This window comes from Erinaceus europaeus, chromosome 2, assembly GCF_950295315.1.
Source record: "Erinaceus europaeus chromosome 2, mEriEur2.1, whole genome shotgun sequence".
Classification (NCBI taxonomy): domain Eukaryota; kingdom Metazoa; phylum Chordata; class Mammalia; order Eulipotyphla; family Erinaceidae; genus Erinaceus; species Erinaceus europaeus.
The window spans coordinates 88,566,071-88,581,760 of NC_080163.1; the positions used below are offsets into that span (position 1 = coordinate 88,566,071).

A 15,690-nucleotide genomic window follows, 5' to 3' on the forward strand; every position below is an offset into this window, starting at 1 on the left:
TATTTGGGCATTTCCTCGCAGCTAGCTTATTTATTTTGTTGTACTAAAAACTAGTAAAGGAGAAATTAAAAGCCGCTCTAACCTCTTTGAGAAGAAACAGGAGACAAACTTCAGCAGGCAATGGAAAACCTAAATCAGAAAAGATAGTATAACTATGATAAATGCAATAAACATCTTTTATTTTATGATAATTATACAAAATTATTAACTCACAGTTGGATTTGAAGTTTTCTGCTTTACATACAGGGTCATGACATTTTTGATACCAAACTTCATTTTTCAGATCAACCAGAATCCTTTACATAAAAAAGAAAATAACTATTAGTAGAGAATACAAAATTTTGACACATGCTATCTATAAGAAGTATATCTATGTGGCGCAAAGCGCAAGGGCCAGCATAAAGATCCCGGTTTGAGCCCCCGGACCCCCGTTTGAGCCCCCGGATCCCCACCTACAGGGGAGTCGCTTCACAAGCGGTGAAGCAGGTCTGCAGGTGTCTTTTTCTCCCTCTCTGTCTTCCCCTCTTTTCTCCATTTCTCTCTGTGCTATCCAACAACAATGACATCAATAACAACAACAATAAGGGCAACAAAAGGGAATAAATACAAATTTTTAAAAGAAATTTTAAAAAGTATGTCTAAGAATTAAAAATAGGAAAAAATGAACGGATGGAAACAGATACATAGCAATCAAAAGTTCTCCCCAGAAAGGTCTAGTTCATAATCTGTAGACCCTAATAAGATAACCTCAAAACATGAATAAAACTGACAGAACCTCCACAATTAAGCTACTATAAGTCACAATTTGAAAGACATTTTAATAGGGATATGGACATTCTGAATGATGTGATTAGAAGGCAGGCTCTGTAATATGAATACTGCTTCAGTTAAGCAATTCTTTATAGTCATAAAAAATCGATCATACTGACAATACATAACAGTAGAGATTGAACACATTTCTAAATTGTCAATGGCATAAAGCAAATGTATACTAAATTATGTTAAGTGATTTTTGATAGAAATTACAAGTCTTTAAAAAAATTTTAATTATCTTTAAGGGGACCAGCGTTAGGTAGCATACCTAACACATTACAGTGCACAAAGACCCGGATCCAAACCCTTGGTCCCCCACCTGCAGGGGAAAGCATCATGGATGGTAAAGCATGGCTGCAGGTGTCTCTCTCCCTTGCCCCAATAATAAATAACAAATAAATATATTTAAATAAAAAGTATTTAAATATATCTTTATTTATTTATTTATTGGATAGAGAGACCTGCAGCCCTACTTCACTCGGAAACTTTCCCCCCCCCTGCAGGTGGGGACTGGGGGCTCGAACCTGGGTCCTTGTGCACTCAAGCAAGTGCACCACCACCCAATCCCTGAAATTACAAGTCTTAAGGACCTACTTAATGACTAACTCAGAAAACAGTAAAACAAGATAATGAAGACTAATAAAATTCTTATAAGACTTATCAAAATGTACTCACAAACCACAAATAGTACTAGAAACAAAATACATTTTTTCTAGTAATGTTGAAAAATGTACAGGTACTAGATGAAATATAAGCAAGCTTTAAATGTTACAAAAAAAAAAAAGGAAAAAACACCTCTAACCAGTGAAAAACCTTTAAGTTGTACTAAGTATTTTGTAACTGTCCCCATTTCATAAAAGGAGCATAATATAGGTGACATTCCACATGATAGTGAGACATGTCCCCAAGGGGCAGTTGTGGTAGTGGCTGACAAAACTGTTAAAGACAAATATTCATTAAATTGTTTGAAACTAATAAACATACTGTTAGCTTTTTTATTCAGAGGCTTGTGACATCATAAGGGCACTACAGAGAAAGTTTGAGAATCTCTGACATGATCTGCTCTACAGAATGCTCTTTTCTGATTTCTGCATATGGTACAAACCTGGAATCTATGTAAGCGTGAGGCACGATTCCCTGGAAACACATACGTGCTATCTAACATGTAAACAGAAGCTGACGGGGGCTGGCATTGGCACACCCTGCTGAGCACACAGCGTGCAAGGAGCCAACTACGGGGAAAGCTTTGAGAGCGAGGAAGTGCTCTTGTGTCTCTCTCAAATACATACTAAAAGGGGGACGTGCCAGTGGTGCACCTGTTTAAGCACATGTAGTACCATGTAGTACCATGTGAGAGGCCCCAGGTTTGAGCCCCCGCTCACCATCTGCATGGGGATGCTTCATGAGCACTGAAGCAGGTCTGCAGGTATGTATCTTTCTGACCTATTGAAGAAAACAGTAAGAGAAAAGAAGCTGATTGTTTCATAGCCTCAAAGGTTCCCTACTATAATCAATGACTGATCATTTCTCAGCTTTCAACCTGGATCAGAAAACACCCAGAGTGGGAAGGACTTGGGGAGCAGTGCCAGATATGATTGATGCTCATTTTATATTAACCTTTAAAAATGCAGGTTGGTAAAAGAAATATTTTGTCATTGTAGAGGCTTTACTGCTTCAGCCTGACATTAGATAATAAGGATAGCAAAAATTTCATTATAGCTGGTAGTGACTTACTATATTATCCCTAATGCAAGCATATTCCCATATTAAAATCTTTTTATGACTTCAAGGCATCCTTTACTTCCTTTTCTCCAGGTGCAAAAGCAAGACTCCTAAAACAGGTGTGTATGTATGTAGCAAGCATTCATTTAATAAGTACTGATTTTCATAGGGCCAGGTATCTATAGAAACATTCCTTCAGTGAATATTAGTTCTCTTCATATCATTTTTCTTGAAACATATTAATTCCCAATACCAAGTTTTCTTCTGATGCCCAAATCTGCTCAATTTTGATTTATATTTCATAGTGTTATGTACCAATAGCAACAGATGAAGGAAAGACATACCTTACATTCTTATTTTGCTTCATTTAGGTCTAGCCTCACTCAATAAAGTAATATGATACTCAAATTAAATATAAAAAACTTAATACATGTATAAATTGACTTACAACTACATCTTATAAAAGCAATGTTTATATTCTCACTTCATTAAAATTAGAAACATTTAAGTGTACTGATTAAATACATATAGTTCATTGATAAATATTACTTACATAATATTATTACTTTTGTGGGCTCTTCCAATGTTTTCACACCAACGATATTTACAAATATCATAAACCAGTAATTGCTCTGGGAAAAAGTAGTTCCAACGCCGAATTCCTAAAATGCAAAGTTTTTTTTAAAGATTTTATTTACTCATAAGAAAGATAGGAGAGAGAAAGAACCAGACATCACTCTGGCACACGTGCTGCCAGGGATCAAACTCGGTTCCCCATGCTTAAGAGTCCAAAGCTTTATCACTGCACCACCTCCCGGACCACCAAATAGTTTCTTTTTTAAAAAAAATTTTATTTCTTATTGGATAAAGACAGAGAAAAATTGAGGGGGGGGGGAAGATAGAGGGAAAGAGACAGACACTTGCAGCCCTGCTTCACCATTCATGAAGCTTTCCCTGTGTAGATGGGGACCAGGGGCTTGAACCCATATGCTTGTATGTTGGTATGCTTCTAATTCTGCTTCTAAAAACCCCTTCTGTTTCATTTGGTTTAATCCCCCCTGCTTAACACTGCATTCTATTTACATAACCACTGCATGGCATTGGTTTAATCCCCACTGGTTCATGATGTGTTTTTGCTCTGTCCCCTCTCGTCACATCCTGATTTTCACCAGTCACTTTTCTCTCCACCCTCTCTACATCACATCCTGTTTACACCCTACTTGGCAAGTATATATAAAGACAGCATTGTTAGTTTTAGTTTGTAGTGTTAGTTTAGTCTAGCTCGGCTTAGATTGTGCTGCGTTCAGCATGAATAAAGAAATACTGCCTACAGCTCAACCATGAGTCCCGGGTCGTCTGTCTCCTCTCGCGAAGCCAGCCCGACACTTGTGCACTGTAGTGTGTGCACTTAAACAGGTGCACCACCACCTGGCCCCCAAATATTGTTTCTAAAAATATTTTTATTCTACTATCTAATAGTAAAGAGTAAGATTATCTTTACCTCCTTTAATGCCATTTTTATTCACCAGAGAAAGTACAAATTGATCAATTTCATGGTAGGGTGAACACTGAAAACCTTCAATAGTTTCTACTGCAACAAAGAGGAAAATTTTAATTACAAAATGGTTAGTTTTTTATTATTTAGTACAATTGGGGTTTTATCACTATCAAGCTTTTTAAAAAAAACCCAACATTTTTGCAGCTGCCTTTTAGTCAGTATGTGGGTTCTTGTTATCTCCCAAGGAAGCAGGCAAAATGCAAACCTCTCAAGTCACATGGTAATTTTCACATAGAGCACTTAAAAATCATTTACGTTGTTTTCTTCAATCTGAAAAGCAGTAGTTTATATCCAAGAGCTGACTTAGTGCTATTAGACTTTGGAATTACTTCAAGTTTGACTGGACATGCTCTAGTTCAGCTCTGATTATCTGTTAAACTATTTCACAGAACTTTAATATCAGATATGGCCACTCTGTAACCATGACGACTCAAGAGAGAAGCAACCACTCTGTGCTGATACATGGACGCAGGCAAGACAGGAACACTTGTTTTATTTTTTATAATTTTCCTTTTGTTGCCCCCCCTTTTTATTATTGTAGTTATTGTTGTTATTGGTGTCATCATTAGATAGGACAGAGAGAAATGGAGAGAGGGGGAAGAGGGGGAGAGAAAGAGAGACACCTGCTGACCTGCTTCACCACTTGTAAAGCGACTCCCCTGCAGGTGGCGAGCCCGAGGCTTGAACTGGGAACTTACACTGGTCCTTGCGCTTTGCGCCATGTGCGCTTAACCCGTTGCACTACCGCCTGACTCCCAAACACATTTTTTTAAAAAAAAATAATTTCATTTATTATTGGAAAGAGAATGAGAAAGTGAGAGGGGGAGGGGGAGACAGAGAGGGATAGAGATAGACAACAGTAGCACTACTTCACTGCAAGTGGGACCAGGGGATTGGGCCTGGGTCCTTATGCACTGTAATGTGAGCCCTTAACCAGGTGCACCACCACTTGGCCCCAACATGAGCACTTTCTAAACCACAAAAATGACTAGCTGCTGCTGTTTTTCCAATTATAGCTTTAGTATCTTATAGTCTTTTCAGATAAAAAAAATTAATTGTAGTAATTGACTATGTCTCATTCATAAAGGGACACCTCCCAGGCTACTCCTCAAAAGCACTGCCTTTGCTGACAGACTCCTTCAGACAGCCTCTACCATTCCCTATGGTTTGCATTCTCTTGCTGCAGCCTGTTATAAACTCAGCTTATTACAGGCCTGTTCTCTTGCCTTCAGCTGTGTGTAATTCAGTTATACTTTGTTTCTAGAACTTGTCATTTAGAAGCGTTTCCATCTCACTAAGTTTTTAATGATAGGATCTAATTCTTGTAAAATAGAAACTATTTGTTTCTATATTGTTTTCACTTAGAAAACAAACACTAGAGAAACTTGGGACATATATTAAAGTAGAAATCAGAGATAAATTTTTAATCAGTGCTAGGAATAATTGTTGGACCAAAATAAGGTAGAATGTTACCCACACTAACAAACCTGGGGTCAAATAATACATATCATTTAATTTTTTCTGTCAACATAAATGAGGCATGTTTATATTGGTCTTATAAATAATTTTTCTTAAAGACTCAATGGGAGAGATAAGAGCTTCACTTTGGTATGTCATGCTGGGGAATCAAACTCAGGACTTCATACATCCAGCTTCTGTGCTGTACCACTAGCTCATTTCTCCAGTTGCTATAACTAATTTTAAGGGATATTGTATATTTTAAAGATTTTGAGGGGGCCAGGTAGTGGCGCACCTGGTTCAGCACACGTTATAGAAGGACCCAGGTTTGAGCCCCTGGTCCCCACCTATTGGGGGAAAAACTTTGCAAGTGGGGAAGCAGTGCTGCAGGTGTCTGTCTCTCTCCGCCTCCATCACCCCTCTCGATTTCTGACTATCTCTATCCAATAAATAAAGATAATGCAAAAAAAAAAAAAATTTGACCAATTCTGTTTGGACATTTTAGATGACCACTTTTCACTATAATGATGCACCAAAAGACATGTACAAAAATGGTCCCTGGGCCTGAAGGTGGCTCACCCAATAGGTCGTGTGCCTCACTACGTGCACAGCCTGGGTTCAAGCTCTGGCACCACACGGGAATATCTCAGCACTAGGGAAAGCTCTGGTATTGTGGTGTCTATTTGAAATAAATGAAAATATTGGCTCAGAAGTGGCAAAGTCACACCTGCACAGAATCCTGGCACCACCAAAATGTTTCCTGGAGAATTCGTACACAAGTCTGAGGGGAAAAACCTCTATGGTTCAATACAGGAACGAAGCACATAAAAGTTTCATGAAACACTAGCCACTAGAGGAATGAGGATGATCTGTATATCAGAAACAGAAAGCTCTTCTGGGTGAAAAAGAAAACTAGTAACGATTACCCATCTTTGATTGTAGGTAAAGGGGTATAGAATTTTGTTTAAATTTTAATGTGTTCATCTTAGGAAGTCTCATATATACACACACTTAAAATGAGAATGAAAATTGGTAAATAAGCTTTTTTTTTTTTTGGTTAGAAAACTAGTAATTTCAAAGGGCCAGTAAATATGAATACTTAAAGTAGATATGTTTTAAATCCTTAAATTTTCATGTAGTTTTCTTAGAATTACCTGCAGTACTGGTAGTGTTACAACACTCTGCTCCTTTGAGCTTCTGATATGGGTCACATGTAAGAATTCTTAAAGTATCTGAGAATCTGAAAAAAAAAAAAAAACATTTAAAGAGGCATGGACACAGAAAGGAAACTTAATTTCAAATAGCTTTAATGTCATTCGTCAAGATGTGAGTATAGGGGGTTCTCTCTCTCTCTCTTTCTCGGCCTAACATGTGAATGTTCTCAATTTTCCTGAATACAGTTTAAAATTCCTGGGGGGAGGGAGTCGGGCTGTAGCGCAGCAGGTTAAGTGCAGGTGGCGCAAAGCGCAGGAACCGGCATAAGGATCCCGGTTCGAACTCCGGCTCCCCACCTGCAGGGGAGTCGCTTCACAGGCGGTGAAGCAGGTCTGCAGGTGTCTATCTTTCTCTCCTCCTCTCTGTCTTCCCCTCCTCTCTCCATTTCTCTCTGTCCTATCCAACAACGACAACAACAATAATAACTACAACAATAAAACAACAAGGGCAACAAAAGGGAATAAATAAATAAATATTTAAAAAAAAATTCCTGGGGGGAGAAAAGTCATCTGGAAAGATAATGATTTAACTCATGATTTTCAGGAGGTGCAAGATTATATCACTGCTACCAGCACTGCTCATTTAAATGATTTTGGATTCGAATCCCTAGCTCAGCAGCTCTATGAGAATGTCTCTGCTCTCAATCCTTTCACTTGGTGGCATTATGCAATAGTGGCAGCTGTTGCCCTAATAATAATCATAGTGGTTTTCATGGTGTTTCCTTGTCTTTTCAGAGCTCTCCTATTGGCCATCAAAACCACCCGGAGGGACCTAGAGGAATTCCGTCTTAAAAACAAAAAACCGGGAACTGCCACACCTGTCTGGCCAGATAGGCAGGCCACGACCGCGGTGTGACAAAACAGTGCGGGTGACCTGGTTAGGGAACCGGACAGGGGCCTTACAAGCTCCTGTACGGAAGACCGTACCCAAGATAGGTGGTGGACAGAAGCCTGGATATTTGTGTGGACGGATCCCTGGGTCTCCCGGTTGGCGGAAAGGCCTTGGATGGCTAGGTGGACTTGGTTTCACTTCTGAAAGCTTACTGTTGTTGTTTATCATGCTTTATGCAGGCCACCCAGGGAATGTCCAGGAGACTCCGGAGACGCTTACAGTGCAACCCCCCAAGTCTAGTCTGGACATTCCAGATGGGACCCCACTGGATGAAAAGCCCCTTACAACAGTAAATCCCAGCACTTCAAGCCCCAATGACTTGGCTATCCAGGTTGAGCAAGGACTGAGCACTATTCTCAGAAATATTACATTCAATCATACAGACAATGGTCCTTTAGCTTTCCCAGGAAACATGTTACATAGCAACCCTGAAATGCACCTGCATATTGTCTTAGGTAGATTACAGGAAAGGGAGCTTGGCATAAGGATCAGAGCAAGACGCCGTGTTCCCACTAGTGCCCCCCCTATTCTGGGTATTAAGGTCCAGTGCTTGGAAGGAGAAAGAATAGCCCTTTGGATAAATGAGAGCAGTGAAAGCATTTAGTTCTTACTGATAAATTGACTTTTGTCTGAAACCAAAGGGATGTGATTAATAACCCATGAAAGAACAGTATGGCTGTGCTTTCGTTTTGATGGTAGTTGTATGCCTTCAGTTCCTCCTGTCTGTGTTACTTATAAAAAATGTACCCTGCGTACTTTGTGGTCAACTGACTTGGCCAGCTTTTGATTTATGCTTCTTTGTTATGCTATTATAAAAAGAATCTCTATATCAGTAAAAGATTGCAGCAGCATTGAAACTCATGTGTCTCAGTGTTGTCTGTCGCGCCGAATCCACCTCCCACCTATAAGTCTCATTCTCCCTGGATCGGCCTGCTGAGCCCCCAGTTGGGTGGTCGGCGGCACCTGGCGCCCGAACAGGGACAGCTAATTGCTCTAGGACACTTATGACACATTTGTGTATAAAACCACTAACCCTAACCATATACTAAAAAATAGCATAGTGATTACTCTCCTCAATTACAGGGTGAACCAGAAGACCCTAGGTTGGAAGACAATAGTAGTATTCTATTTCCCAATCACACAGTCTTTCACACTACTTTTGTCATTGTTAGGGTTTTGCTGCTCCAAGCCAACTTTTTTCGACAGACAGAAAACAGAGAGAGGGAAAGCCATTACAGAACCAAAACTTCCATTTCACATTTTTATTGCAGAATGATGTTAAATTGTAGATAATAATAAGGAAAAGAGGAATAAAAGCAACAATAAAATAGATTAAAATTAACTGAAAGGTACACTCATGAACTTTAAAAAATTTAGTCTTGGCCTGAGTGGTAGCCATACTTGGTTGAGCGCACATGTTACAATGCACGTGGACCTGGGTTCAAGCCTCTGTCTCCATCTACAGGAGGGAAGCTTCACAAGTGGTGAAGCAGTACCGCAGGTGTGTGTCTCTCTCCCTCTCTATCTCCACTCTCTTCTCAATTTCTGGCTATCTTTATCCAATTAATAAATAGAGGTAATTAAAAAAATAAAAATTAAGTTTAAAAAGTTGATTTAAAAAAATTAAGTCTTTAAGGAAGGAAAATCCTTTGTTTGCTTACATATGCAAAAAACTACAAAAAGGGGGGGATTGGTAATCAGAAGATTAGCTGATACTTAGATGTTTATGCTGCCTTTCCCATATATGATAGAATGTGATCTTACAGTGTCAACAACAGGCAGTAAGACTCATGCAAAGTATTTATGCTACTCTACTACTACTATAAAAGAAATTACTACTAAGAACTGAGTAGATACCACTTGTCAGGCAGGATTTATTATGTTTTACCTCTACTGCTTTACCTTAATCCTTAGAATTCCATAAACTGGGAGTCGGGCTGTAGCTCAGTGGGTTAAGTGCAGGTGGCGCAAAGCACAAGGACCAGAGTAAGGATCCCAGTTCGAGCCCCCGGCTCCCCACCTGCAGTGGAGTCACTTCACAAGCTGTGAAGCAGGTCTGCAGGTGTCTATCTTTCTCTCCCCCTCTCTGTCTTCCCCTCCTCTCTCCATTTCTCTCTGTCCTATCCAACAACATCAATAAGTACAACAATAAAACAAGGGCAACAAAAGGGATAAATAAATTAATTAGTTAATTAATTAAAAAAAGAATTCCATAAACTAAGTATTTGAAGGGTGAAGAAACTAGGATTGTGATGTTAATTCTGAGAGATGTTACAAAAGAGCTCAAATAGTTAAGATATATATAAAGAAAGCCAGCCAACCTAACTCTTATCAAGTACCCACTGTCAGGTAGACATCCTGGCATAACTTTCCTTACAGCAATATATTCTAAATATTATTAAAATTCACCTTTATACGGGAGTCGGGCTGTAGCGCAGTGGATTGAGCGCAGGTGGCACAAAGCACAAGGACTGGTGTAAGGATCCCGGTTCCAGCCCCCGGCTCCCCATCTGCAGGGCAATCGCTTCACAAGTGGTTAAGCAGGTCTGCAGGTGTCTGTCTTTCTCTCCCCCTCTCTGTCTTCCCCATCTCCCTCCATTTCTCTCTGTCCTATCCAACAACAACAATTAAACAACAAGGGCAACAAAAGGGAATGAATAAATAAAATAAATACTTAAAAAAGTCACTTTTATGAACTATCACTTTAAAATTCTACCTATGGAAGATAGAAGAGAACCAGAAGAAGTCAATGTAACAAGATAATTTAGTCTGATCTTTAACCATACTTTACGCTGACAAACTTTTCCAGCTTACGAGAGGGAATGAAGCAAAATATTCTGTTGAAGGATGCCTTAAACATGTTTCTTAAATGACCAATACATGTGAACCTTGTTCAACAACAGACTGATATAAATCATAATTTGTAAACATAGTGGAAAGTTACGTAGGCAAAAAAGGTTTTATTTTCAGTTAGCTGCTGGCAAATCTTTAATTTTGCAAACATTCATGATATAATGTTTAGTGGAGAAAGCATTATCCATTACTATAAAAATGATTTCCAAAAATGATTTTTAAATGAAGGGCTTATATTATATGTATTACGTGAGGAGAATGAGATTATTAATAGCAATTTCTGGGCAGGGATTAGATAACATAATGGTTATGCAAACAGACTCTCGTGCCTGTGGCTCCAAAGTCCCAGGTTCAATCCCCTATACCACCATAAGCCAGAGCTGAGCAGTAGGTACTCTGCTTTTAAAAAAAAAAAAAAAAAGCAGTTTCCAAGTATAAATGTAGGAGCTGGGCAGTAGTGTACCCGGGAAAGCACACACATTACCAAGTGTAATTGTGGGGTCCATTCTTCACAGAAGTGAAAAAACTGGGAAATTTTAGAAAATATCATAAATGATAGAAACAATGGTTAAAATTTATTACTATTTTTCAGCTAAGGAAGAAAACAGATTTTTCTGCAGTATTAATTCTGTTTTTCTTAAGAGAATAATGGATTTACACAATTTACATATTAGTACCATAAAACAGCACTCCTTGCGTAGTAAATGTTTATGAACACACAATTCTTTAATTCTGGTACTATGTACCTGACATTGCTGACCAGAGAAGAGAGGAAATACTGGTTTTCTTCAGAAATATCCTTAGACTGTTTAGGAGAAAATTTATTATCTTCAGCAATCTCTAATGTCACATTCTTTCCTATCTTAGATGATTTATATAGTCGAAAATTTCTATTTCTTGTGTATACTCCTAAATAGAAAAATCAATATAAAGAAATATGAATATGGCTTTTAGTGATGTTTCTATTCAAAATACTATTTAAAATATTTTGTAAAACATTATTAGAAAAAAACTTTATAAAGCTGTAAACAAAATAAAAGCAATATATAAATTAAAATCAATTCCAGTTGACATGAAGAATGCCACACTTGAAATAGCACACCAAATTACTTTGGGGGCAGATATCCCACTGAAAATAATGAAACTGGGCAAGTGTATTAGCAAAAACACTTAAGGTGACAAATATATTAGCAAAACCACTTGAGCTTCTAAGGCAGCTGAGGAGTTGAGGTACCATAATCTAAGTGAAGAGACAAAAGAAAAATCAAATACCTACAATAAACCTAACAAAGGCATACAAAAACCTCTGCTAGTAAATTATAAGACATTGAGAGACACTAGTGAATAAGTAACTGGAGGAACATACTATACTCATTGGAAGGCTAAGTTTTTATAAAAATGGCAATTCTCAAGTTGACCTACAGATTCAATCCAACCTAAATTTTTTTTGCAGGGTACATACATAAAATATGACAAACTGATCCTCAATTATAAATGGAAGTTCAAACTGTCAATAATAACCAAGGACTTTCAAGCAAAAGTTAGAAGATTTATTTTGCTGGTATCAAGTTTATATATATATATATACTTATGTAAATAGCTGGTATTGACAAAATCAATAAAACTGAACAGAATATAGTTCAGCAACTGATCAAACATGTAGATATTTCATTTAAGACAAAAACAGATGTCCTTGGGAGTTGGGCGGTAGCGCAGCATGTAAAGTGCATGTGGTGCCAAGTGCGAAGACTGGTGTAAGGATCCCAGTTCGAGCCCCCAGCTCCCCACCTGTAAGGTAGTCCCTTCACAGGCAGTGAAGCAGGTCTGCAGGTGTCTATCCCTCTCCCTCCCTGTCTTCCCCTCCTCTCTACATTTCTCTCTGTCCTGTACAATAACAACAACAACAATAATAATACTACAATGATAAACAAGGGCAACAAAAGGGAAAATAAATTAAAAAAATATATTTTTTAAGATGTCCTTTTAGGAAAAGTATAATTATTTCAACAAATGGCACTGAGATAACTGGATGCCTATATAGAAAAAAAATGAATACTGACTTTCAACATAAAAAAGACACATTCTGGGAGTCAGGCAGTAGTGCAGCGGGTTAAGCGCACATGGCATGAAGCACAAGGACCGGCTTAAGGATCCCGGTTCGAGCCCCCGGCTCCCCACCTGTAGGGGAGTCACTTCACAGGCGGTGAAGCAGGTCTGCAGGTGTCTGTCTTTCTCTCCCCCTCTCTGTCTTTCCCCTCCTTTCTCCATTGCTCTCTGTCCTATCCAACAAAAACTGCAACAGTAAAACAAGGGCAACAAAAGGGAATAAATAAATAAATAAATAAAGACACATTCTAAGTGGATTACAGGTCTTTTGTAAATAAGAAAGGTTATAGTTTTCGAAAAGATAATCAGGAAAACATCTTTATGACTTTTGCATACGGAAAGATTTAACAAGATAGAAAAAACACTAACCACAATAATAAAACTACAACTACAGTTTAAAATTAGTAACTTACATATCAAAGGCACCATTATAATAGTGAACAGGCAGTTCACTAGCATGTGCTGTTATTTTAAATATCAAAAGAGCACAAGCAGGCAAAACTAGTCTATGTTATCAGAATATTGGATAGTAGTTACTCTTAGAGGTAAGGAGGGGTTAGTGACCAGATAAAGGCTTTGGGTTCCTGGTAATTTTTCCTATCTTGACTGATGAGGTAGCATGATGATATGTTCATTTTATAACTTTTTGGCCTGTGGACTTATAAGCTATACACTCACAAATGCAATTTTCTATTAGTTATGCTTCAATAAAAGTTTCCTAACACAATTTTGACAGGTGCTATTAAATCTCTAAACTTGACAAAGTGTAGTTTAAGAAATGAATCTCCACTTTCCTTTGGTATATTGGCAAATATAGGCATTCTGTGGACACATTTCTTGGAGGTGGGAGAAAGACAGGAGGTAACTCCCACTTTACCATGTGCAAGGACCAGGGCTTAAGCCTCTAACACCACGTGAGATCACCACTCAGGGTAGGTATGCTATTGGTATGCTGTCTCTTTCTCTCTATTTCAAACTGGAAGGGGAAAAAGCTGTGAAGGAGCAAAACCCTGATGCACTAAAAATAACAGCAAAAAAATTATTTGGGGCAAGGAGACTGCACAATGGTCATGCCAAAGATTTTCATGTTTGAGGCTCACAAGTCACAGGTTCAATCCACATCAACACTATAAACCAGAGCTGAGCAGTGCTATTAAAAAATAATGGAGGGGGGCAGTTAGGAGATAGATCACCTGTTAGAACATATACCTTATATTATATGAAGTTTTAGATTTTGAGTTCCAGAACCACTTAGGCACACCAGGGGAGCTCCATGGGTGGTGAAGTAGTTCTGTGGTATCTCTCATCTCTTGCTCATTAAATTAAAAACAAGAAATGGGATGGAGGGAACGGATAGCCTACCTGGTAGGGTACCTACCCTTGCCAAGAGTGTGGCCCAAATTTCAGCCACTTGCATGTCACACAGGAATATTAGAGCACTACAGAAGCTATGGTGTCTCTCACGCTCTATCCTTATTTGAAAAATGTCAGCCCAGGATAGTGAAATCACACATTAGCAAGGCCCAGTCATAATAGTAATGATAGTAATAATAACACCAGGGGAGAGCAAGAGTGAGATGGTTCACCGGGTAGGGGTGTGCCATGGTCCCAAGTTGAAGCTCTGGTAACACATGGGAGGTACAGTGGCACTGTGGTTTCTCCACCTCTCACTATCTTTCCTGCTTTCTCTCTAGCTGAATGAAAGAAAAAGGGAAAAAGAAAAAACCCTAGACTAGTGAAATAAAAAATAAATAACTAGACTAGTGAAATCACATAAGAAGGTCCTTATTCTGTGAAAAAGGAATAAATCTAACAAACAAAAGACTATGAGGAAAGGGGCTAGAAGAAGCACAGCGCTGGGGGAAGCTCCATGTATAGTGGGGTGGTGGTGGTGTGTGATGTTTTGCTATCTGAGACAAAAATGGCAGCCCATTTTTTTCTGTGCAGCGAAGGCACATATGCACAAGGCCCCAGTACCCCAAAAGGAAAGAGTATCAGGGAAATGCCTTTGGTAAGTCAGTAACCTAAGTGAGGACTTGGAAACATTATTCACTTAACAGTGAACAAGAGAAACTATGGGACATGAACAGAATTAGCCTATGGCTGACATCAGCCTGCCGTCAAGAGTATAAGACACATGTACACAAATCCACAAGGGGTTGTGGGTATAGGAAGGGAATTAAACAAGTGTCTGGCGGAAGTTGCTTTTTCCTATTTGCCCTGTGGCCCATGCTACTTAGCTAGCCAATCCTCCCCTCTTGTTAATTTTGCTGACAGGTTTTTTTTTTTAAGCTTTATTTAATTCAATAGAGACAAATTGAGAGGGAGGGGGAAGTAGAGAAGGAAAGACAGAGAGACAACTGCAGCCTTGCTTCACCACTTGTGAAGATCTCCCCCTGCAGGTGGAGACTGGGGGCTCGGACCCGGGTCCTCGCACATTGTAACTTAAGTGTTTAACCAGGTGCACCACCACCGGGCCCCTTGCTGCCAAGGTTTTTATGTACCTAAATAAGACTATGCTGTAATAAAACTACCACGTTGTTAAACCCTGAACAAAAGCCACCAGAAGCTTTTATTTAATTATTGTTAAGAACTGTCATGAATCCAGTTACTCATTTTACACTAAGGTAGAGCAGAGCAATCAGTGCTATTCCCCTTTATCAACTTCCCACTAGGTATTTTCCCTAAGCTTACATGTTAGTCTTTTAGAGATGATGTCTTGCTAACAAACAAAACTTGTCATCTGGTGGAATGCTCATCTACTCATATTCACACATACCCAAACTAATATATTTCACTTGTCTTGACTTTACTGACAAATTCTGACTCTTGGTTGTTAAGGGTATATGATACTACTCTTCCTCTGGTATTCTGGTCTATAACTTAAAACTATACCTTCTCTGAAACTTTAAATATGAAAACCTCCCTAAATCACAAGCTAGATATAAAATATAAAATGAAGTTTTAACACATTGGAGCTATCAACTTAGGGGTCCTGACTGGCCTATGTGTCAACCAACCAAGTTTTATCTTGCTGTCCAGTGCTCTGCACATCCTCATACAGGAGACCATAA

At 38.8% G+C, this 15,690-nt stretch overlaps 1 protein-coding gene across 6 annotated transcripts in view; it reads right to left on the reverse strand.

Moving 5' to 3' along the window:
* The window catches only part of PRIMPOL (primase and DNA directed polymerase), a 45,409-nt gene that overhangs the window by 656 nt on the left and 29,063 nt on the right, over positions 1-15,690 (reverse strand). For 4 of the 6 annotated variants that reach the window (XM_060184057.1, XM_060184074.1, XM_007517654.3 and 1 more), the window contains 6 exons: positions 11,257-11,419; positions 6,706-6,791; positions 4,037-4,126; positions 3,089-3,197; positions 214-296; positions 83-129 (listed from right to left, as the gene is read on the reverse strand). In XM_060184057.1, coding sequence (XP_060040040.1) covers positions 83-129; positions 214-296; positions 3,089-3,197; positions 4,037-4,126; positions 6,706-6,791; positions 11,257-11,419 — 578 coding nt within the window. The remainder of the gene's footprint in view (positions 1-82; positions 130-213; positions 297-3,088; positions 3,198-4,036; positions 4,127-6,705; positions 6,792-11,256; positions 11,420-15,690) is intronic. The other 2 variants (XM_016185803.2, XM_060184068.1) reach the window with 2 other exon arrangements.